Below are 24,881 nucleotides of genomic sequence, written 5' to 3'. Positions count from 1 at the left end.
TGGCTAATTATGTCTGAAAATTTTTATTAGCCACATTCATAAATGTGGCTAAATATATATATTTTTTTCATTAAAAATATTTCAAATTTAATAAATCTTACAATAATAAAGAAAATAATATTAAAAATAGCTCAAGCAAAAGTAGTAAACACAGTAAAATATGAACCAAGCTCCAAACCTTATATCATTGAAGAATTTATACAAGACATCAAGTCTTCAATTCATATAAGCGAATCAATTTTTCTACATACAAATATTACATAAGGAAAATAATTGCCAAATAAAACTATTCAGAAATTTGGCATGGATTATCTGTATAAAAAATATCTTATTTTATGTAACCAAAAAAAAATTATTTTCTTAGTTCCATTAAAAAAAATATCACAATACAATTTTTTCATATTATCCTTCCTAAACTTGTTCTTGTATGCGTTGCAATCTTTTGAAGCATTGTCTACCCCATCACACCTGCACAGAAAATATTAAACTTTAGCTTGATGATAAGACAAAAATCAAACATTTAGCTAGCTCACACATGCAAACACAAGTTTATGCAGTACAATACAATCATTTACGACCTAGAAATATTTCAATAGCGATTAAAACTCCAGTTTTCTTATTGCAGATATTAACAACTAAACCAAGCTTTCAAGTACTTAATACAACACTCCAGTGTTCAGTAACTAAATGTGAATTTTCAAAATTTATTTTGAAATATATAAAAGCAGTATAACTATCAATAACAAAACGACAAGCAAACGAACAAATAAGCATGGAAGTTTTACTTTTAGTTTTTGCATCTTCTCTTGATTATGGAGGTTATCCTCTTTTTCTATTCCTTCTAATATATTTCTTCTTCTATCCATAAACCAAAAGGATTAAAAATCCCCTTCACATTATGTGTCATATACACAATAAGCTCTTGGCAACCATGATCAAATAAAGAAGCCAATATAATAAAGAAATTGAGATACATCCACGAGATCACCTACTGAATGAAAAAGGAGCAATCATCATGTGGCTTGGCCAATTCAAAAAATCGGAGACTCAACTTAATTTTATTTAACGAAAAAAAGAGTAAAAATACAATAACCTAAGCAAATTCGACTTATGTGAAGAATGTTCTTGAAACAGAATAATGAAATGAGGATCCACCAACATAAAATCATTATTTGTATACAAATTTTCAAAATTTATAAACTATATTGTACAGCAATACTCGAGTAAAAGAATTTAAAAATTACCAGAAGTACTAGTGAATGACCACTTAAATACAAGTGTCCCAATAACAGCAATAGCAATTGATAACACCACAACAAATTTGCTGTAACTTTCACCAAAAATGTCCAGCCACCTTTGAAGTATAGGTTTATTCAGCTGTGCTTCTTCAGTCAATTGCACAATTCTGTTGAGAGTTGATTCCTTATATGTCTTTGTCACCTGCGATTAAATAATTTTTTACTTTGTGGGAAGTTCTTAACAAAAGCACACTTTAAAGAAGACTAGCATCTATTCATAAGCTAGATTAAGTTTTGAACAGGACAACACCATTACTGACAAACTAGCAGAGGAACTGATCTAAGAGGAGATTAAAACTTACAGTAGGTGAAGATGAAACTCCTTGACTATGTGGATGTGGCCCCTATATTTTACAAATATAATTCATAAGATAATGGGGGAAATTTCCAACCAATCAAGCATACATAATAAAGGATTAAAAGCCTTTGTTATTGCCCATTTTATATGCTATAAATTAATTGCAAGTCTGAAACATTAAGGATATCATAGCATGGAGAGGTTAATTACAGCAGAGATGCACCAACGTATAAATTACTCTAAAATTACCAAGGGCCATGGAAACAACGAAATCACATCTCAGTATATTCTTAACTTCTGTGATCCTTATTGATCAATTTTAGTATGCTATAAATAAACCAATTCATGTTCCAGAGAACGAACATATGTAACATCCAATTCCATTTGTAAGAATATTCTACATCACACATTTGACTTTGATTGATATTCTTTACTAATAAATATTTTTTACATCACAGTTCAATTAATAAGTATTTAAGTTTTATTAATAAATATTTTTATTGGGCCCTGAACATTTTATTTATTTATTTATTATGCCCCATAGTTGCCACTAGTTCTAAAATTTATTTAATATTAAAAATAAAAAATATTTAATAATTATTAAACTGCAACTTCAAATGGGCAATTGACCCTCAAAATATGAAAATCGTGAAAAAAAAAACTCATCTTAAAAGCCAAATTATTAAATATCTAATAAACTTTCTTGTGCACAAAATGTTTAAAAATACTAAATTTGTCTCTCAAATGAATAAAAATATTTTGACTTTTAAATTTTATTGAGTTAAAATTCACAATATATTTTTTGGTAAAAATTCACAATATATTTTAAATTAAATAAAAACATCCACTTTCTTACTTTTACAGAAACGTAAGGTCAAAATCTTTTCCAAAATGCAATTACTTCTACCTTTCAAATAAAAACTAGATTCAAGTGAAAAATTAATATAATTTAATTTTTATGTTATTCTCCTCATTTTACTACCATTATCTGGTCGACACCATGCAGACATGAGACAACATTGATAAATGTAGGGTCACAGGCTACTACCACACTTATATGAAAAAAATCGGATATCTAAATTAGCACACAAAGTGAAACATTGACATTCGTACTTAATCATATCTAGAAACAACTTTCATTAAGCTAATCAGTGCACAGAATCATTATACAAATAGCAATGTTTAAATATACACTTTATAATCAGCACAGGTAATTAAGGAGACATATGGCATACTTGAAAGCTTAACCCCATCACCGGTTTAAAATCAAAAAGGTGTGGGCCAGCTTCTTGGTAAAGTTCAAAATATTTACTAATAAATATTTATTAGGAATACTGATCAAAGACAAAGACGTAGAACACTACTATTACTATAGTTACAACTTTGACAAGGATATAAGCCAAACGTACTCATCATTCAAGAGAAAATTCAGTATCTCATGGAATAGGAATGCATACATTGAATAATTTTTGATTGCATCAGAAATAATTTTTTTTAATGTAGTAATTTTCTTGAATGAACCAAAAATTGATCAAGAAGATGTCAAGCATTGAATAGACCAAACAAACATACAAAGAAGAAACACATGAAACTAAGCTGAAGTCTTACATATTTGGCATATTATATGTAACAACCAACCTCAGATTCAGGTACAGAAGGGTCTTAAATTCAGAAAAAGTTTGAAGGAAATGAAAATATACCTTGTAAGATCCTCTGTACCCTGCTTTAACCAAAAAGTTTGAGAGTTCAAAATACTTGTCCACCTCCTGACAGTACCATTCCCAACATCTCAAGTTACTATTTTTGAGCTCCAAGCCTAAGTAATGAATCATAATTAAATATCTCTCAAAAGAATGGGGACAAAGGCTATTAATAAATGAAAGCAATGAATATTACTACTACAAATAAAGATAACATCTTCATCGATGGTCCAACTAATTTTTTAATGGAATAAAGATAACAACCTGGAGAATAATGCCCCCAGATTTCGTCACCGGATAAGAAAGGTGACAACTACCTGCTGAAATTAAAGTGGGCCAGGCAAGCAAAGCAATATAACATCCAATGGGAGCAAATTGCTATAAGAAAAGAACAGAAACAGACAAATAACAAATGGATGATGCATGGCTCCACCATGATGAACCATAATGAGCCTAACCAACTCCATATGAATTCGAAAGAAAAAAAGAAGATCTAACGGAACCCAGTTGCCATTATAAACACCATTTCTTTTCCTCAAAGAAAGTCAGGTCCGAAGCAGAGTTCTACCGTACAAATACATCCCCGAGGAACCTCCTAAAGTCTATAACCTTAAAAATTGAGTTAAAAGTGGTTAGAAAAGGAATATGATACAAGGCTAGAACTTGGAAGCAGAAGCAATAAACTCATTAACAAATATACTATGTAAATTTGTTAGCAAAGCCAAATTTGTATAATCCTCAATATGGGTACCTTAACACGACATAAACTATTAAGGCTAATATAATAAGATGGGTGCCATCAAATTAAGTTTCTTAAATAAATATGTCTGTCATTAACAGGGTAATTTCTTGGCATAAATATTATACCTAAGTTGTCCATTGATATAATAGATATCATATACAGCAGTAGTAGAACCCTGATGTAACAAACTATGTCTGCCAAGCCAGTTGTAATAGTCTTACATAAGCAGGTAGGTGCTTTGCACAAGACTAGAAGATAATCCGCTCACAAAATTTCCAATTAGCATTACTTCATCATAAGGAGACAGCAGAGAAACGATGGATATAATATGTTTATCATTCATATATTAATACAAAACAACTTCAGCATTGGACAATCATAAAATAATAAAGAATAATAATCCACAATTGCAAATTCATATATTAGCTAAAATGTAGCACAACAATTAATTAGACAAATTCATTCAATTCTACTGTACGAAGGTTTTTCTATTCCAATACAAAATCATATTGTACACTCCCTATTTCCTAAGCACCGAGTTGAAAACATTTTGTTCCCAATATACATAAGTGGGTGGTTTAGGCATTTTATCGAACACAAGTAGGCAATTCACCAAATGGTCTAAACTAAGTTACCGTTCCTTCATTTTGTTTCCAAAAAAATGATATAACAAAGGAAAAGTGAAGAACTGAACTAACAAAACCAGAATTATGTTTTTTCTTCTTTTTCTTATTTTGGTTTGTTTGGCTAAAATCAAATCTGGTCAACTAATAACCATATATAACGAGAGAGAGAAAGAGCACGAATGCATGAAGATTAACTGAATTAGCTAATGATAAGTTATACGCACAAATTAAGAAGATCAAAATTGAGAAATGCAAGAGAGATAGAGGGAGTACCTGAATATGAAGGAGAATGATCGAAGTGAGAGAGTTAGGAATAGACACTAGATCTGCTCTCAAAATCCACAGAAACACACGAAAGATAAGAATAAGAACAAAATACTGCAACATTCAAAGATCTATATATGCCATGTAGATTAGAAAGGTTGCAGATCAGAAAAGTCACCGTAGCAAAGAGAACTCCAAGATTTGACGCTCAATTGCAAGCATAATGCATGATAAAGAAAGGAACTGAGTTCTAATTGAAGCTCACGATTAAGAAAGGAAAAGAGTTCCAAGAACTCTAGATTTTGAGCTAAACATCAGGGTTTATCGATAATACAATAGATAGAGGTGGATAAAAAAGGAAAACGTTTTCTATAAAAAAAATTAAAAGAACTAAAAAATAGTTCCGCTACATTTAGAAAATGATGTCGCTAATTGGGAGCATATTCGTATTTTTCTCAACATGTAAAAAATGTGGTTAAAATTATGTGGCAATTGGCCGTGTTTTTTGTAGTGTGAACGTGAAGAAGCCAATATGCTGAGGAGAACATGTCCCTGTGAGAGTTAGGAACGACGTAACGAAGCTAACAGGAACGACGTAAATCCCAAAAAAATGTTAATTTTTTTATAGGTCATTTTTGTAATTTTATATATAAAAAGTGCTTTTTTTTTTATTTTAACATCCAACTAATTTTTTGATGTAAAAGTGATTTTCAGATCATACATCCAAACGTAAAATAACTTTACTTTTTTAAAAAAGTTCTTTTAAAAAAAGTAATGCATAAAAAGTTATAATTGCTAAAAGACAAAATCTTGTGTGCTTTAAAATGTCACAAACTAAACTCTTTTTAAAATAAAAAAAAAAACGTGGTTTGAGTGGTTCTGTTGTCAACAACGGGGCAATCAACAGGAGTATGTTTTAGCTCTTATAAATTTGTGTTGAATTTTCTTCAACTTAGCATTTAAAAGCACAAAATAACCCTTGTGAGTTTGAAGAGGAGTAACAAATAATGGCGACGAAGGAGGAGGTTAACGTAACAAGGTCTCAAAACAAAGCGAGGCTTGCCATTTTGGAAATAGCACACATGATGAGTGTCCCAATGTCTCTCATTGCCGTCATCAACATGAAGGTACCTGACACCATATGGCAAGGTGGTTCCAACACTCCCCTCTCCGCTTCACAGATTCTTTCCCGCATTTGCCCCCATAGTGGCGGCGGCGCGGAGAACCTCCAGCGCATCCTCCGCTTGCTCACCAGTTATGATATTTTTACCGAGCACTTAAGCAGCACCGGCGAAAGAAAATACTTCCTCACCGACGTCGGCAAAACTCTTGTTGCCGATTACGAAGGTCTATCCTCCGCGCACTACGTGCTCCAGCATCATCAGGTTAATTTTTTTGTTACCCTAATTTTTCAAGTTTTTTTTTTTGGTACATTTTTTTCAAGTTTTTTAAATACAAAATAATAATAAAAATATGATATGATCATGAGATATGTAAATAAATAATTAAATATGGTATTATATATTGTTTAATACCAAATGGTTATAAAATAAATTTGACTTTAATTTTTTAATAAAAAAAATGGTTATAACATGTGAAATGAGATGAGCGATTTATAAAAAAAAAAAAAGTGAAAAACCACTCCAATAAAATTCCGATTTACGAGGATAGAGCTTAAGCAAGGAATAATATCATTAAGAAGGATGATTTGGTGATAAGTATTTGTTTATTGTCATCACTAGACTCACAATAGTTCTCTCCAATGATACTTCCTTGTCTATATATATGACTCTCAAGTGGGGTATGTGTGTTTTTGAGATGTGCATATATAGGATGCGTTGATGCGAGCTTGGCCGTTGGTGGAGGAGGCAGTGGAGGATCCAACGGTGGAGCCATTCGTGAAGGTGAACGGAGAATCAGCAATAGCACATTACATGAAGCAGCCAGATATAATGGATTTGATATATAAGGCCTTATCTGGGATTTCCGTACCCTTCATGAGGGAAATGTTGGAGCTCTACGATGGCTTCCAAGGAGTGAAGACACTAGTTGACGTTGGTGGTAATTCTGGTGTGTGTCTACGCATGATAATGGAGAAATACCCAAATATACTTAAGGGCATCAACTATGATCTTCCCGATATGGTGGCTCTTGCACCACAGTTTCCAGGTTAGGATTACTTCCATTTTGGAATGTGTGGGTTTTGATTTGTTGTTCTTAGCATAACATTAACCTAGCTACTTGTCTTGTGGCTTATATATTGTAGGTATAACCCATGTCGGTGGAGATGCGTTTAAATATGTCCCTTCTGGGGATGCTATCTTCATCAAGGTGCCTCTCTCGCACGTTAAACTATTCGTTCACGAAATAAGATTCAAGAAAACATCGAGAAACTATATTCCAAAAATAAATAATTGCAAAAGTTGTTGTGACAAGTAATGAGTAATGTTATTCATCCTATATTTCCTATTATCTCTTAAAAAAAAAAAGACATATTCAACTTTTTATAAACGGTATCATTAAATTGACAACTTAAGAACCGGTAAATTATATTTGAAAAAGTATTAACTGCCCGTGACTTTTGGTTTCACATATGTCATACCTGTTGATGTGGCATCATAAAAATATATATCTGTGGAAATTGATATAAATTCAATTATAATTCGATTATTAAAGTTATATATATGAGAAGTAATACGTGTGTGTATATATTTATGGGCCTAGCATTATTGTTAGATTTGTAAATAAATTGATTGTGCTTGTCTTTGGTGTTATTAAAAGTGAATTATTTCAATTGAATTCTATAATTAAATTTCATGTTTATAGTTCACTAAAACAAAATGCAATATGAATCAATTGGAAAATTAATTTTCATCTTATATATTAACTAAACTCATTTTGTGTAAATGAATACATTGATCACTAGAATAGATAACAGCTACGAAGCACCGACACTTCAAAAACTCTGACGTGTCGTGTCCGACACTTCCCGACACTCTCGGACACTCCGACACTCCCTGATACTCCAACACGCGTTATATAAATTCAAAAAAAGGTTCAAAAGTTAAGTTGCGTTGAGTTTTTAGTTTTAACTATTAGATTCGTTGATTACGATTACCATTTTATTGAGTTTAATATAAATATTGGGATACCTTATGTTTTTTTGCAAAATTTATGAATATTATAAGTTTAGATATAATTTTTTTGTTAAATTATTGAATATTAAATATAATATATACTCCATAAATTAAAAATATTATTTAATATCAAAACGTGTCCTAACGTGTCGAAATCTAACATTTTTTAGAATTAATGTGTCGGAGTGTCGTGTCGTATCGTGTCACGTGTCCCGTGTCAGTATCGGTGCTACATAGGATAATAGAACTAAGTTAATAAGGTTAAATTTCTTATTTTTTTTATAATTAAAAATAAGATTTTATGAACACGTGCTCTTAAGATATAAAGATGACATTAATTTATTAATTATTTTAATTACTTAAATAATAAAGTATTAAATACTTTTCAAATTGTGAAGGAATTATATTCTAGTACTTTTCATTTAATAATTTTATAACATTTTTTTAAATAAATCATCCATAAAACTAATTTGTCTCCAATTTTTTAGGGTCGATATATTCCAACATGATGTTTTGTATTAAAAAAACCTACTTAAACCTTCTCTCATCAAACTTAACATAGGAAATTTTAAAACATTAATACATAATATATATGATATATCTATTTTTGCAGTGGGTATTTTTAGGATTGACGGATGAAGAATGCAAGCAGGTCTTGGAGAATTGTCATAAGGCAATTCCGGTGGACGGAAAATTGATTGTTTGCGAGCCAGTGGCGCCGGAGTTGACCGATGAGAGTCAAAGAACAAGAGCATTGCTTGGGGGTGACATATTCGTAATGACAATATATAAGGGGAAGCACAGGACTGAACAACAATTTAAAAACCTCGCCATTTCTGCTGGTTTTTCTCATTCCAGTGCCTTCTATCTTGATTCTTATTTTGCTATACTTGAGTTTCAGAAATAAGTAGGCTTTAATTTGAAGTATGGTGATATGAATTGGGGAAAAATAATTAGGAACAGTACTGAGACACTAATGGCGATTGTTCCTTAATGAATAAATATTCCTCATAAGTTTAAAATATGGCTCCTCATTATCTTCTGCTTTTATATTGCAGTGTTGTTACGATAGTCGCAATAGCAATACGACCTCAACTTTGATTTAAATTATTTACATTAATTTTATTTAAGTAAAGAAAATTAAACAAATTTGATGGTTTATTTTCTTTTCTTTTTTTATTTTTAGTTAATATAAATTTTCGTTAATGATTACAAAAAGTATAATATTATTTTTACTGTATTTTATAATGAGTTTTATGTTTGTTATGTTACGTAACATAACTCCACCTTCCTACACACACAACAAAGGGAAGAGAGAAAGTGGAATGATGAAAAAGAGAAAAAAATATGTGAACCCCACATCTTTGATGTGTGTGTAGGCAAGTTGAGTTATGTTATGTAACATAACAAACATAAAACCCTTATATAATTTTAAGAATTTGCGAAGGTAATATTGAAAACAAATAAAAATTTGGTTTCACCATTTCACTCACAACATCTTAAAGACAACAAACAGTGTGCAACGTAGGGGTGCTAAGCTAAGCTTATATTTAAATGTGTCAGCTTGACCAAGCCTGTTAGCTGTTATAAATATAATTATCGGCCTGTGGCATGACTTTTTTACAAAAAAATAAAAGTCTAATTTAGCCTATTTGCCTGTTTAAAAAAGAATAAGACAACAAAAATATATCCAAATATAATATACAATCAACAACATTAGTAATTTCATAAATATTCATAAATTCAATTATATCCAAACAGCATAATATAAAACAAAATCATTCAAAAAGTCTGTTAACCAATAAAATAGGGTGAAATAGATTGAGGAGAGAGAGAGCTATAACAAGTAGTATAAAAAATATAAAATAAAAATTAATATACTAGGCAAGCCTGAGAGGCTCTAAGGCCGAGCTTTTGAATTGGAGCCTAAGGCCTTTTTATTAAACAAGCTTTTATACAAGTTCAAGTCTGGTTCCAAGAATCAATTTTAAACATGTAAGCTCAGGTCTTCACAAACCGAGCCAAATGCCTCTGTAAGGCCCCTGGTTCGTTTACTACTCCTATGTGCAAGTAAGGTTCCATTTTTGTAATTCTAAACAATAAAAAAATATCAATTGAAAATAAAAGTAAAAAACAAACCAAAAGCAACTTCAATATTTATAAGTATTTTATACTTGCAATTTAATCAATGTACGCAGGATCCTAAACCGTTGAGCATGACATCAGACTTGGCCCTCTCCATCATAGATCTCAATTCTATTGGCTATATTTATTTGTATCTTTGTTTGTATTTATGGACATTTTGACTACTTTCCGATGCACTATATATGCTGGTTGTTTGTATTGACGGAGATTTGTTACTAATCTATTTTCCTTGATAGTGCATCAGGATGATAATTGAACGCGTACTAGGAGGAATAATTTCTTCTTCTTTTTTTGGATATTAGGAAAAACAAACAACAAGACCAACAGGCTACTTAAAGATCGTTGTGGATTTAACACATCCCAACAGATCCTTCTCTATAAAACAACTACAGCTAAAGGGAGCATTACGTAAAATAACTAAACCTCAAGAACTATGATCAACCTTAGTAGCCAAACAATTAGCTACTTCATTCCCTTTTCTATTTATATGAGTGAACATAACCTTCCACCGTTTAGCAACCATCTCCTGGATTCTATTAATTAACCAACTGGTAGAAAGGATGGTCAGTAGAACAACCATCTTGAATTAATTGCAAGGCTTCAGTTGAGTCTCCTTCCAATTGGACTTGTCTAAATCTATGGTCCCAAGCAACCTGAAGACCCATTAATGCACCCCATAACTCAGCCTTCAGAACATTTCCTTGTCCAACTTTCTTCATATATCCAACCACCCATCTTCCATCACTATTGCGCAGAACTCCCCCACAGCCACTCTGGGATCCATCAAGAGAACAAGCACCATTAGAATTGATTTTAACCCATCCCTCTAGGGGAGGCCTCCACTGCACTACTGTATCTTCCATCTTCCTCAATCTATCAGCAACCACATCCAAGGTAGATTCAGCATGCATCACATTTTGAACATATATCCTCACCTTGTGACAAAAAATTTTAGGGGAACACACTTCCTTTCTAAAAACAAAGCTGTTTCTGGATTGCCACAGCATCCAACAGGTAACTCCAAATGTGAGCCTCCATAGCTGGCCTTGCTCATTGTCCCTCCCTTTCCACAGATTATTTTGGATCCACGCTAGAAAAATTGCCCGCAAAAAAAGAATTGTATCTGGTCTTAGAGGTCAGAATGGACTAGACCTATTTAGCCCAATAGCAATCTCTCATCACATGGCTGCAATACTCACAGGGGAACAGTCATTTAGGACAGTGGGCCTCTCCTCCCATATGTCTACGGCTTCTTTGATCATTTGTTAAAAGATTGTTCCCTAGAAGGAGCCATAAGAAGTGTTTTATCCTTTCTGATCTCCTCCAACTCCAGGCAAGATCCCAATAATTATTCTGGTTCTGGATAATAGGGGAATCATTTTTAATAAAGTGGTAAGCAGTTCTAACAGAGAATATACCATTGCCAGAAAAACTCCAAATGATTCTATCTTCCCCATCATCTTCCTTAGGGGCCTCAACTCTAGCTATAGCTTCACAGACCTCTTCAGGAAAATATATACTAAATTTAGTCGAATCCCAATCTCCATTTTGAGACACACAACAGGATACTTTCCATAGATTAACATCTTTAGGGATTGGGATAATAGCTTTATCAGTAAGCCTACCCATTCCAGGAACCCAGCAATCCATCCAGAATCTAGTTTGTCTTCCATTACCTATTAATATTTTAGATCCTGCCAATATATGATTCCAAGATGAGCATATACCTCTCCAAATGTTACTAGCATTCACAAATGTTACTAGCATTCACAGATCTCGAAATTCTGGGCAGTAAACCCTCCTCAAGTTTATATTTATTGGAGGAATAATTTCTTTACTTCTAATTAGTTGCCATTCAAATGAGTACAAATGAAGAATATTAATATGAATAAATAAAATCATCCACATAGGGTGAATATGCACATGCAAGCATGCATGCAGCTATAGCATGGTTGTATATGGGTATTTAAATGCTATAAACTTGCCACATTGACACCGTTGATCAATCAAGTTTAATGAATAAGATTTTTCGTAACCCTCATCCTCTTAGAAAACGGTTGAAATAACATTATACATATGAACATGGTGCGACATAGCAATTTCACTGTTTGTCTGCATAGCTACATTGAGCTTGTGACAATGAGGAGGACAAGATTATGGATCTACACTATCTTATTTCCTTTTTTTCTCAAAATTTATCAAATAAAATATCAAAATCTTGTAAGAGTTATTAACCCTAGATAATGTATATGATTATAAAATACCTAAAAATATTGAAATCAAAGTTGAGATTGTGCGTATCTTGTTGGATCATCACAAAGTCAAAGGAAAGAAGGGATTGCATGTCAGGATCTTCCTCTCTATCACCTATTCCTAAAATGGAAGCCTCGGCGATGGGAGCATGACGGCTCATGAGGCTTAACCCCAATATAAAAAAGCTAAAGAAAGGATCTAGCAAAACCCTAATCAACAGTGTGTCTGATGGGTTCACCCGTCACAGAAGCCCAATCAAACATTAATGCCTACACTGTGCTGCCCAACTAAGCCCAATACTAATACATGCCATAAGCCAACTCAATATGATCACAATGCGCTAGTCAAAATAATACAATTGGAATATCCATTAACCCGATTAATTTTAAAACAGAAAATTGATTAATTAATATTGCCCACATAAAGGAAAATTTCTAACATTCTCCCACTTGAACAATATTAATTAATTTAATATTATTTTGAAAACGACTCTATCGGGTTAATAACTAAAAAATCATTTTAGGTGGCCACGATTTTAAAAAATAATATTCCAATTCCATTTCCAACATCTCAACACAATTCAATCCAACATAACCCTATCATAGGAATATAGCGGTCAATATATCGAAAATATCATAGTATATGATTGTAACACACTGTAGTTAGGGGTGTTCATCAACCGATCCAAACCGATTCAAACCGCAAAAACCAAACTGAAAAATCGATAACCGAATAAACCGAAAACCGAAAAATCGGAAACCAAAAGAAAACCGCAAATTTTAATTGGATTGGATCGGTTTTCAGATGGGTTGATGAAAACCGATCCAATCGAAACCGATCCAATATATTAATTATCCTCTACCTACTTGTCCTTTCTCCAATCATAGCCCAAAAATTTCTAAACTCAAGACCCATTAACTCATCAACTAAACCCAAAAAAAATTTAGTCACGTCTCATCAACTATAATATTGTTTACTGATATTTTTGTATTTCGAATATTTTTTTTTACAAAGCCAATATATACAAAAGATGTTATTTGTACAATAATCATGAAACTAATTTTAGGATATTCAAAAAACCGAAAACCGATCCAATCCAAACCGAAAAAAATTGGATTGGATCGGATCGGATTTGAAAAAAAATCTAAACCGAATGGATGATTACATGATCAAACCGAATGGATTGGATCGGATGAGTTTTGCTTCCAAAACCGATCCAATCCAGACCGCGAACACCCCTAAATGTAGTACTCCGGTTGTTAACATAAATGATATTTAGCGTACACAGCGGAAGACTTTATTTTAATAAGAGTAAACACCCTTTTTGGTCCCCGGCAATATCTATGAAATCCTTTTTAGTCCCTGGCAATAAAAAAGGACCAAATTGGTCCTTAAAATTATGAAAAAAGGGCCACATTAGTCCTTATGTCAACTCTTCTGTCACTAACGTAGCCCTTTTTACATACTGTTAGGGACCAATTTGGTCCTTTTTTATTGCCAGGGACTAAAAAGAATTTCGTAGATATTTTCAGGGACCAAAAAGGGTATTTACTCTTTTAATAAATATAAAATCGTCTCTTAAAAATATGAGTTAACTTTTTCCAAAATGTTTTCTAAAAACATTTCCAAAATCGTTCACATGAGATATTGAGAAAACATAAATCTAACACATATAGTTACTAATTAATCCCATTAGCCAGTATTAGTGGCCATTGACTAACCGGATATGACAACAAGTGTCATTCCTGCCATAGTCTCACAGACAGCTTAACGGATGTTTAACGGATAACTGGGAGATCATAATCTCACGCACATTTACACCTGATAGACACAGTTACATAACAGATAGCTTGCGAGTTCCACGTGGACTGCAATCCCCATATAAGGTCAGTACATACATAATGGCTCTGTGCCCAAATTAATAAATCTATACATCATGTCTTTGTGTACTCATCACATGCATATAACATAACTCATAATACATACATCAATAATCCAAAAGCTCAAACAGTAATAATCCTGAGCATTATTACATACAGCAACATATTACTACACATGCCACATAATAACATAACGGCATAAAAATAAACGTAACATCAGCCACAATCCACTAATACATAGTTGGGCCCTTGCCCTTAGACTGCACACTGCTACCATGAGTACCTGAAATGATATCTCCAAAAAAGGGTGAGATAACAACATCTCAGTAAGCTCAAGGTTTTTAGAGGATCCTCTAATCCCCTGAGCCCACTTCCTGCATGACAAGTCAGATATAAAGCATATATAACAAATATACAACATAAACATAGCATCATACATCATCCTCTGGTTAACTATTCAAGGGCTCTCCCAAAGAATAGCTAACTGATATGTCCCACATGCCTAGTGTGACTTTCAGGGTCAAACCATAGACAGTCAACAACGACTGTAGTATGAAATAACTTCCAGGGTCAAGCCATAGGCAGCCTACATACATATTCACTGGCCAGGAACCTCATACCATACATCATCAGTGCATCATCATAATATCAATAATCATATAATATCTATATGAATGTGAATAAATGCACATATACCATACATCACATACTTTCATACAATTCGATCATAATGTCCAGCATCATGGTGGGGCCACAAGAGAGGAGCAACCAAAACCAGGAGCTTACCTTAAGGAGCTATCACAAGCCCATACTCCAATATAATACGTATGCTCCACCGCAATCCTCAAGTGCAAGGTTCTCTAGCACACCTAGAGTAGGAACCATTCACATCATTAATTACATATTAATTAATCAAGTCTTATCCAAGACTTAATCATTTAATGATTCCACTTTCCATACTTATATGCCAATAATATGCCCATTACAAGTCTAGATCATTTATTCCTTAATTACATGTTTTTAGTGCATAAGGAATTGTTCACTAAGTCCACAATAACTCATTAGATACTTAGTCATTTAATAAACTCTCTTAGATTAAGGCATTTTTCACTTAACTTACAACTAATCAAGACATTTATCATCAATATATGTCATTCCTAACCTTGAACATTAATTATTATTAGTTACTAAGGGTTCCCATAAACTCACTTAGCCTAAATCTCACTTTTACGAGTTTTTATAATTGTACACGCTTCTATTTTTTAGTCACTGTGTGCAACCCTCTTGTTAGAATATTCTCATATTTTAGTATATTAATCTAGACTTAATTAACTTTCCAACAAGGTATCACATGCCTCATTTGGAGTTTTCTAGCTTCGGTTATCACTGTTTGAAGTTAGACAATAAAACTGTCCGCCAATCCCAAACAGAGCCCCAAACATTCCTCACCATTTCTGCGATTCTGGAAAATATACTAAACCAATTGCTCTCAACTTTTTATACAAAAAACTAGAAATATTAAGCTTAAATTCGGTATATCATGAGCGTAATTGAGTAAGAAATGAGGAAGAAAAAAATTCATGGAAGATGCAACCACGCACAGCCCCTGCACATGGCCTCCCTGGGCAGTCTCCACTCAATCGGACCTACAGAATGCTACATATCTTCAAATGGTACCAAATTTAGACACCACAAATCTGACATCTCAAGCTTCAAAATGATGTTTGAAACATCCTTATTGGACTTCTGTGGAGGGAGATATGCTCTCCCTAAGTTAGCCTAAAAATTGGTCATTTAACCATAGTGGGTTTAATTAGCAAACCTTAATTATCTTTGATTAAAAACCCTAGGTTACTTTAATTTTAGGATTTTTTATATTATTAGGTCACTTATACATTCACACATATTCACATTAGGTCTTAGTTCATTAATTTCACTAATTATATAATTAGTGCTTCTAAACCCTAATTAGGTTCATTTTTTGGGTTTTATAATTAATTAATCCATTATACATGGTCCACCTCACTTAAACCCTTGATAAGTATCCTAATTAGGTCTTGAACCATTATTTAACATACTAACCCAATTGATCCCTAATTGGCCAAATTATTTAGGTGCTAAAAACAAGGTTTTTAGCTTGTCAACTTTCCCATTTCTTTAGTTAATTAAGTCTACACTTAATTAGTTCACTAATATATTATTTAATTAAATTTTAAACATAAAATCCTAATTATACTATTTAGGACAGATTTGATATAATAGAGTTATTAGAGTTTAAATCCATTCCTTAATCAAGATTAGCATTTTTAAGCTTAAAGGTTGCTTTTTTAGTATTTCCCTTGGTCCTACACATGATTGTCCACCCTTAACAACCTCAAGAACCAATTTTTATCAATTAAACACATCAACCCCCTTAAGAACTCAAGATGGCTGAATAGTTTGGGTGGTGGTGGTGGTGGAATTATTGTTACCATTTTTTCAAAGTTTCAAGCTTACATCTTCAAATGAGCACCAATGCTTCAAGCTTCCATCTTTCTCAAGCAAGTATGCTGTCTTTCCACAAAGAACATACCTTTAAGAAAACTCAAGGTTAGAACTCAAGAACACAACACAAAGGTGGGATTTTTTAAGAGAAAAACTCAAGAAACTTACACTAGAACGTAGGGAAACAAGCATCCAAGTGGTGTTCTTCAAGTATAACTCAAAGCACCATCACCATGGCTTGAGGAAGCCATGAACACGATGTTGTATGGAGAAGAAAACCCACGAAAATTTGGCTTTTCAAAATTAAAAATAGGATATTTTTGAAGAGGATGATGAGGGGAACAACTTTGGTGAAGAGTGTTTGATGATTTGAGGGAGTTTTGGTGATGAAATTCTAGAGAGAAGGAGGAGAAAGTTTGAATCTCCAAAGGGTAGAGAGAGAGTGGGCTTCTGATGGGAGTGTTTGGGAGGGTTTCCCTAGTCTTCTAGGGTTTTGACCAAGTCACTTAAGTGATTTTCTGTCCTTTAGTGACATACAGTGTAATTTTTATCTGAACCGTTATCACTTTTTCCACCCGGAACCTCTAAGACTCAAACTTTAAGTAATTAATATTAAGTTTGTCTAATTATCATGTTCTTAACTTAAAAATTTGATTAGTAGATCACAGATCCACTTACAGCTGTTTAATTAACTGTATACTTCACCGGTGTTCTTAATTGTACCCGAATTTCATAATCTCCTTAACTTTAATATTATTGGTCTAATTATGACTTGTTAGGCATATATTGGTATTTCTTTCCATTTTCTCATCTTTTTCCCGTTCCGGTATTCTACCGGCTACTTCTACAACAGTACAAAATACCCGACAGAAGTGACTTTTTCAAAATACCCCAATATGGGTATCAAACTTCATCAAATCATATACTAACCTCATTTATGATACTCGTATCATCAAAATAACTCTCTAACTCAATTTTGGTCAATTGGAGCTATTCTACTGACTGTTACTGCGTCAGCAATCAAAAATAACAGATAAAAATCCATCTATGTCAAATACCATCAATATAGATATCAAACTTCTTAGAATTTCATCCCCATTCCATTTATGACCCTAAGGCCTTCATAATAATCCTTAATTTTTGAATTTATAACATTAGGGTTATTATATTCACCACGCCTTTTAAAAAGATTTTGTCCTCAAAATCGAATCATACCTGATATAAAAATCAGGATATCGCCGGAGAATATCATCCTCCCGCTCCCATGTGGCGTCCTCTGGTGTCAATCCTTCCCAATTGATCTTGACTATGGGAATGACTCTATTTCTAAGTCGCTTCTCATCTCGAGCTACAACCTTAAAAGGTCCCACAACGAACTTCAGGTCCTTCTTAACCCCTACATCATCAAGCTGAACAATATGTGAATCATCAGATATGTATCTACGGAGCTTACTCACATGGAGCACATCATGTAAATTCGCCAAGTTGGGAGGTAAAGCAAGCTGATACGCCACTGGTCCAACCTTTTTTATTATCTGGTAGGGCCTGATGAACCGTGGACTCAACTTTCTAACTCCCAAAGCACGCCCAACACCTGTGGTTGGTGACAATCTAATAAATACACGATCCCCTTCAGAAAACTCAAGGGGTTTGTGCTTTTCATCATAGTAACTCTTCTTACGACTTTGTGCTTTCTTCAGCCGGTCTCTAATCATCTCAATTTGTTCTGTAGTCACTTGGCCCAGTTCTGGTCCTAGTAATTGCCTTTCTCCATTCTTCATCCAACATGTAGGAGTCCTACACCTACGGCCTGTTAGTATATGGATGTCCTAGAGACAATCTTTTGATTAGATTAGGACATATGTGGACCTTTTTATATTGTCGCAAATAAATAAAAAGCACTCTTTATCATGTTTCATATTTTGTCTCAATATTATTGTTAATATATTATATGAGTAACTAGATAAACTCCTTGGAATAAAATAGGTATCTATTGAGTATCTGTGATGAGATCACGATCATGAGGATTTAAGGATACCGGATGTTTATTCCTAATTTTATGTTCCTAGTCTAGAGACACTGAGAATGGGGATCAGTAATCTCGGATAAGACTAGCACAACTTATTTACTTGTATTCAGATACAATGTAAAGACCTCATGAGCTACAGATATGGAGATGTCTTAGCTAAAGTCGTGGGTGGACCTATAAGGATATAGCTCGCACTGAACAGACCCACAAAGAGACTCTATGAGGAAATCTTACAAAAGTATCATTAGAGCAGTCTCTTAATATTTGGGTATGTCTTTCCTTAGACCATAAGTTGTCACCTAGACTGTGTTCTAGAAGGCATGTTTTGATTGTATACCTCGTCTTCCTGAAACATGGAGACTCGTAGGTATACTTTTGGGCATGTCCTGAAAGAGCACAGGCCTAGAGTGATAAGCTGAATGAATTCGTCAAATCTCTGTAAGGAATTAGGTTATCTGTAAACCGGAGAAATCGGGATGACATTTACAAGACTCGGGAATCTATGCATAGTAAAAGAGATCATGAGATGATCTGCCTTTAAAGTCAGTAAATTGAAGATTCCTTATTTCGAATTAAAGCTTACCCTAAACCGCAAGGGTTGATACACTTCCTCACCCTAGGTTTAAAGGGAAGGTAACCGAGACGAAAGGAAATACATACGACCACCAAATATGTGTAATAGGATGATCAAGTCATTAATCTAACTAGTTCTGGGGCAACAAAGCATTGCTAGTGCTTTGTGTTGTCATTAAATGGGTTGTGGGCTTGTTGGGCCCGAGCCCATTTATGTCAGTGGCTTTGTTGGACCTTATGGGTGACACACTAACACCTTATTGTCATGATGATCTAGCATTAAAGGTATTGGGCCTAATAATGGTTGTTAGCCCAAAAAGAAGTTTAGAAGCCACCTAAAAGGAAAAAGGGCGCATGGATCATGTAGTGGGCTTAGATGGTCCAAGACATTACTAATTAATTTAATTAGTTAAATTAATTATCAAATATTTAAATTTTGAATTTTGAATTTGAATTTTGAATTTTGAATTTTGAATTTGAATTTTGAAATTCGAATTTGAAATTTGAAATTTGAGATTTGAATTTTGAATTTAAATGTTTGAACGTTTGAATTTAAATGTTTGAATTTGAATTTAAATTGGCTATGAAAAGTTGTTTCATAACAAAAGGATAAGATAAGATCTTGTTGGAACAAATCGCTTGTATCAAGAGGAGATCTTTAGAGATCACCAAGGGCTGTTTGGGGCGCTGATTTAACGTGATTATAAGTGTCATCTAGTCAACCAAATAAGCTCCAATCAGATCTGGTTGGTTGAGAGAATCAGTGAGTGAGTTGGTTCAAATTTGAATGCAACTGCTCAATGTATCTGGACCCCTTTTGGGGCTGAATGGGGGGCATAGATGGTTGGCCATATGATGGCCATTAGGTCAGAATTTTGACTAGATAAAGATCTAGTCTCATGAGGATTGTATGGTAGGTTGTTGGGAATTTTGAATTGCAACAACTCCACCCTTTCTCTCCCTTTAAGTGCGCCATTTGTGATTAGAATTTGGAGAAAAAAATCTGATTGCATCCTTGCTTCCTCTCATCCTTTTGGTGCGCCACTTTTGTTAGGTTTTTCCCTAAGTGTTTTGGAATTAACCTAGCCTTTTCTAAGAGCATCCATGCCCCACTTTTGTGAAGTTTTCATGCTGAAGACTTCACTCTTCTAAACACCTTTACCTAGCCTCCTCCTTCACACATTGGACGCCTAGCAAGCTTTTGTTGTGATCAATTGGTGGCTTTTCAAGAAGAGTTCGTGCATCTTGACATGGGGTGGTGTAGATCAACGTTAGAGGGTTTGAACCCTTCAAATCTGACACTGATCTCCTTGGTGTTTGAATCACAAACAAAGGTAACATCATGCTGTCTTAAAGCATGAATCTTGATTGCATGTGTTATTCCGCTTGAAAATTTTTGTTTTTCCCTCTCACATGTTTCGACCTTCAAGGTCACTTTTTCTTTCACGTCCATATAAGGCCTCATAAAGATCTATGCCCAAGCTGGCGTGATAACTGTTATTGTAGGAGAACTCAAGCAATGGAAGGTACTTGTCCCACACATTTCCTTGCTCTAAAACACATGCTCTCAACATGTCCTCCAATGTCTGAATGGTTCTCTCTGTCTGACCAGTCGTTTGCGGGTGATATGTTGTACTCAATCTCAATTAAGTACCAAAGGCCTCATGCAATGCTTCCCAGAAGCGTGAAGTAAACTTGGGATCCCGATCACTGATTATACTTTCAGGAATGGCATGAAGTTTCACAATCTCTTTGACATACAATCTAGCTAGCTGCTCCGTGGAGAAAGTCGTCTTGACTGGAATGAAGTGGGCGGATTTAGTCAATCTATCAACCACAACCCAAATGGAATCAGATCCAGCCTGGCTTCTCGGCAATCCAACAACAAAGTCCATGGATATGCTCGCCCATTTCCACCCTGGAATCTCTAATGGCTGTAATAAGCTTGATGGCTTTTGATGCTCAATTTTCACCTTCTGACAAATAAGGCACTTGCTCATAAACTGAGCTATATCTCTCTTCATCCCAGACCACCAGAAATTGTGTTTCAAGTCTTGATACATATTGGTAGCACCTGGATGGATGGTGTACTTGCTCATATGGGCCTCAGTCAACACTTCTTCTACCATTGGCCCCTTCAGAACAATCAGCCAATCCTTGTAGTACTTTTCATTAGAAGTATCTGTGAATACAAACTCTTGCTCTTTCATCCCTTGAATTCCTTTATCAAGCAATTGGGCCACTTTAACTCTTTCCATAAGTGAATTTAGGACTTCAACTGTAGTCATAAAATATGAAGTCTCAAGTGGTGTCACGGGAATTCTCAAATCCCTGAACTTCTCAATCAATTCATACTCTGCAATCATCATGCTAGCCACACTCTTTGTCTTCCTGCTCAAAGCATCAGCCACCACATTGGCCTTTCCAGGGTGATACTGAAGGTCAAACTCATAAACCTTCAGAAATTTCATCCATCTCCTTTGCCTCATATTAAGCTCTTTTTGATCGAATAGGTACTTCAAGCTTTTGTGGTCTCTATAAACTGTGACATTAGCACCATACAAGAAGTCCCACCATATCTTTAAGGCAAAATCCACAGCTGCTAACTCAAGATCATGAGTAGGGTAGTTCTCCTTATGGGGTCTCAACTGTCTAGAAGCATAGGCCACTACCTTTCGTTCCTGCATCAACACGCACCTTAATCCATACTTGGATGCATCACAAAAGATTTCAAATCTCTCTTCAGGTTCAGGAAGAATCAAAACTAGTGCGGTAGTCAACTTATCCTTCAACTCTTGAAAGCTCACTTCACATCCAAGGGTCCATGCAAATGGCACCCCCTTTCGGATCAGTCAATGGTAAAGCAATTCTTAAGATCCATTGATAAACCGCATGTAATATCCTGCTAGACCCATAAAACTTCGGATTTCAGTAACATTCTTGGGTCTCTCCCAATTCAACACAGCTTCTATTTTACTTGGATCAACATCCACTCTTGCAGATGAAATAACATGGCCAAGAAACTGGATCTCAGGCAACTATAACTCACACTTGGATAGTTTGACATGTAACTGATGCTCCCTCAAAATTTATAAGACTACCTTCAAATGCTCTGCGTGCTCTTCTTCAGTCTTGGAATAGATCAGAATATCATCAAAGAAGACCACTATAAACTAATCTAAATACGGTTTGAAAATTCGATTCATATAACTCATGAACACGGCCAGGGCATTAGTAAGCTCAAATGGAATCACTAGATACTCATAGTGCCCATATCTAAATCGAAAAGCCATTTTCAGAATATCTTCTGTTGTTACCCGGATCTGATGATATCCGGAATGAAGATCAATCTTCGAAAATACGGAAGCACCTCTAAGTTGGTCCAACAAATCATCAATACGAGGTAGAAGGTACTTGTTTTTCACAATCACCTTGTTCAATTGTCGGCAATCTGTGCACAACCTCATGGTTCCATCCTTCTTCTTCACAAAGATAACTAGTGCTCCCCAAGGAGACACACTCGGTCTAATGAAATTCTTGCTGGACAGATCTTCTATTTGCTTCTTCAACTCTACAAGTTCCACTAGTGACATTCCGGTATGGAGCCAAAGAGATAGGCCCTACATCAGGCAATAGGTCAATGGAGAATTCAATCTCCCTTTCTGGTGGAAACTGTGGGATCTCATCTGGGAATACCTCCTCAAAGTCACATACAATAGGGATACTCAAAGTTGGCTCCTTAGAGTCACCAACCAACCCTCCTAGCATGATATATCCCCCATCTCCCACATTTAGAGCCTTTATCGTCTGCAACACTGATAAATATGGGGAGTCATTCTTCTCATTCTTAGCAGAGAAGTAAATCTTCCTACTACAACAATCAATCATGACTCCATATCTGACTAGCCTATCCATGCCCAGAATGATGTGCAAATTCATACCCTCAAGCACAATCAGATCAACCATATACTCTTTCTCTTCACAATTGAATTTGACTTCCTTACACATCAAAGAAGTGGAAACTAAGTCTCAGGTGGCAGTCTTTACTACCATAGGAGGCGTAAATGCATATATAGGCAAGTTCAAACCATTCGCAACAAAACCCGAAATAAAGGAGTGGGTGGCTCCCGAGTTAAACAATGCAACAAAATCATGGCCATCGATGGAAATGGTACATTTGATCAAATTTGGAGACTTCTCTGTATCCTGCTGGGTAACTGCATAAACTCGTGTGACTGAAGATACTGGATGCTCCTCAATAGTAATGGGAGTTGGAACAGCCTGAATAGTCGTAACTTGCCCCCTTTTCTTGGGGCACTCTTTAGAAAAATGTCATGCTTGACTACAACTGTAGCATATATTTCGCCCAATTCGACAGACACCATAATGAGATCTCCCACACTTAGCACAAGTAAGAGTCTTCCCATTCCCAACTCTTCTATTTTCCTTCTTAAAGTTCCCATTCCTCTTAGACTTGTTTCTGTTCTGCTTTACCTGCAGGCCCTTGCTCTTCCCGTTCCAGGGAGTAGTCTTCCCCTGGAGACTATTGGTTGCAGTATCCTTGCCTCGGGTCCTATAATACTCATGTATGTCCTGCTGTGGTGGTGGTGGTGGTGGAGGTCCTGCTCGAACCTCAGCCAATAATAGTCTTATCATCTCCACGTTCTCCAATCTGTTCTGAGCCATGAGATCCTCATTGGTCTTCCTCATGTGATCAATGTCTCTCTCTTTGGCCTCAGCCAACCTCAGTAGATCAGCTTCCCAAGTAGTATTCAAAGTCTGTTGAAGAGCTGCTAGAGCAGCTGCTATGGGATCCGGTGTTGGATCCTCAACTACCTGACGGGTCCTTCTTTGAGGAGCCATGATAATTGCACACAACTACACCCGGAATGAGTTAGCTACGCTCATACAAGTAATGACATATGCATTAACAAAGCACTCAAAGAAACACTCTATAGGTTGTTAACACTTAAGCAAAAAATCAGTGAACGTCCCAGTGAAACTGCTCTGATACCATAATTGTAACACCCCGTAGTACTTCGGTTGTTAACATACATGATATTTAGCGTACACAGCAGAAGCCTTTAGTTTAATAAATATAATATCATCTCTTAAAAATATGAGTTAACTTTTTTCAAAATGTTTTCTAAAAATATTTCCAAAATCGTTCACATGAGATATTGCGAAAACGTAGATCTAACACATATAGTTACTAATTAATCCCATTAGCCAGTATTAGTGGCCATTGACTAACCGGATATGACAACAAGTGTCATTCCTGCCAGAGTCTCACAGACAGCATAACGGTTATTTAACGGATAACTGTGAGATCAGAATCTCACGCACATTTACACCTGATAGACACAGTTACATAATAGACAGCTTGCACGTCCCACACGGACTGCAATCCCCATATAGGGTCAGTACATACATAATGGCTCTGTGCCCAAAT

General features: G+C 34.9%; 3 protein-coding genes across 3 annotated transcripts; 1 reads left to right on the top strand and 2 right to left on the bottom strand.

The window, feature by feature from the left end:
- Positions 1–5,935: 5,935 nt before the first annotated feature.
- LOC133299635 (nicotinate N-methyltransferase 1-like) lies at positions 5,936–8,972 on the top strand. The gene is made up of 4 exons (XM_061499119.1): positions 5,936–6,313; positions 6,761–7,097; positions 7,195–7,259; positions 8,679–8,972. The coding sequence occupies exons 1-4, from the start codon at positions 5,936–5,938 to the stop codon at positions 8,970–8,972; spliced, it is 1,074 nt and encodes a 357-aa protein (XP_061355103.1).
- Positions 8,973–16,821: 7,849 nt separating this feature from the next.
- LOC133299634 (uncharacterized) lies at positions 16,822–18,608 on the bottom strand. The gene is made up of 2 exons (XM_061499118.1): positions 18,043–18,608; positions 16,822–16,915 (listed from the first exon to the last, which is right to left on the bottom strand). The coding sequence occupies exons 1-2, from the start codon at positions 18,606–18,608 to the stop codon at positions 16,822–16,824; spliced, it is 660 nt and encodes a 219-aa protein (XP_061355102.1).
- Positions 18,609–22,954: 4,346 nt separating this feature from the next.
- On the bottom strand, positions 22,955–23,395 carry LOC133299633 (uncharacterized). The gene has a single exon (XM_061499116.1). The coding sequence runs from the start codon at positions 23,393–23,395 to the stop codon at positions 22,955–22,957; it is 441 nt and encodes a 146-aa protein (XP_061355100.1).
- Between the last annotated feature and the right edge of the window lie 1,486 nt (positions 23,396–24,881).

Source organism: Gastrolobium bilobum, unplaced genomic scaffold (assembly GCF_033153095.1).
Source record: "Gastrolobium bilobum isolate Gb01-03AN ecotype WA unplaced genomic scaffold, APGP_CSIRO_Gbil_v1 utg20433, whole genome shotgun sequence".
Classification (NCBI taxonomy): Eukaryota; Viridiplantae; Streptophyta; class Magnoliopsida; order Fabales; family Fabaceae; genus Gastrolobium; species Gastrolobium bilobum.
This window is presented reverse-complemented; position numbering and strand designations above follow the sequence as displayed.

What these genes read in the sequence shown, in the direction of transcription:
- LOC133299635 (XM_061499119.1), top strand. Translation starts at nt 5,936, where the DNA reads ATGGCGACGAAGGAGGAGGTTAACGTAACAAGGTCTCAAAACAAAGCG. An exon ending in ACGTGCTCCAGCATCATCAG is followed by an intron (nt 6,314 to 6,760) that starts GTTAATTTTTTT and finishes GTGCATATATAG; the next exon opens with GATGCGTTGATGCGAGCTTG. An exon ending in GGGATGCTATCTTCATCAAG is followed by an intron (nt 7,260 to 8,678) that starts GTGCCTCTCTCG and finishes CTATTTTTGCAG; the next exon opens with TGGGTATTTTTAGGATTGAC.
- LOC133299634 (XM_061499118.1), bottom strand. Translation starts at nt 18,608, where the DNA reads ATGAAGAATGGAGAAAGGCAATTACTAGGACCAGAACTGGGCCAAGTG. An exon ending in TATCCTGATTTTTATATCAG is followed by an intron (nt 16,916 to 18,042) that starts GTATGATTCGAT and finishes GTTTTCTTAAAG; the next exon opens with GTATGTTCTTTGTGGAAAGA.
- LOC133299633 (XM_061499116.1), bottom strand. Translation starts at nt 23,395, where the DNA reads ATGGTTGATCTGATTGTGCTTGAGGGTATGAATTTGCACATCATTCTG.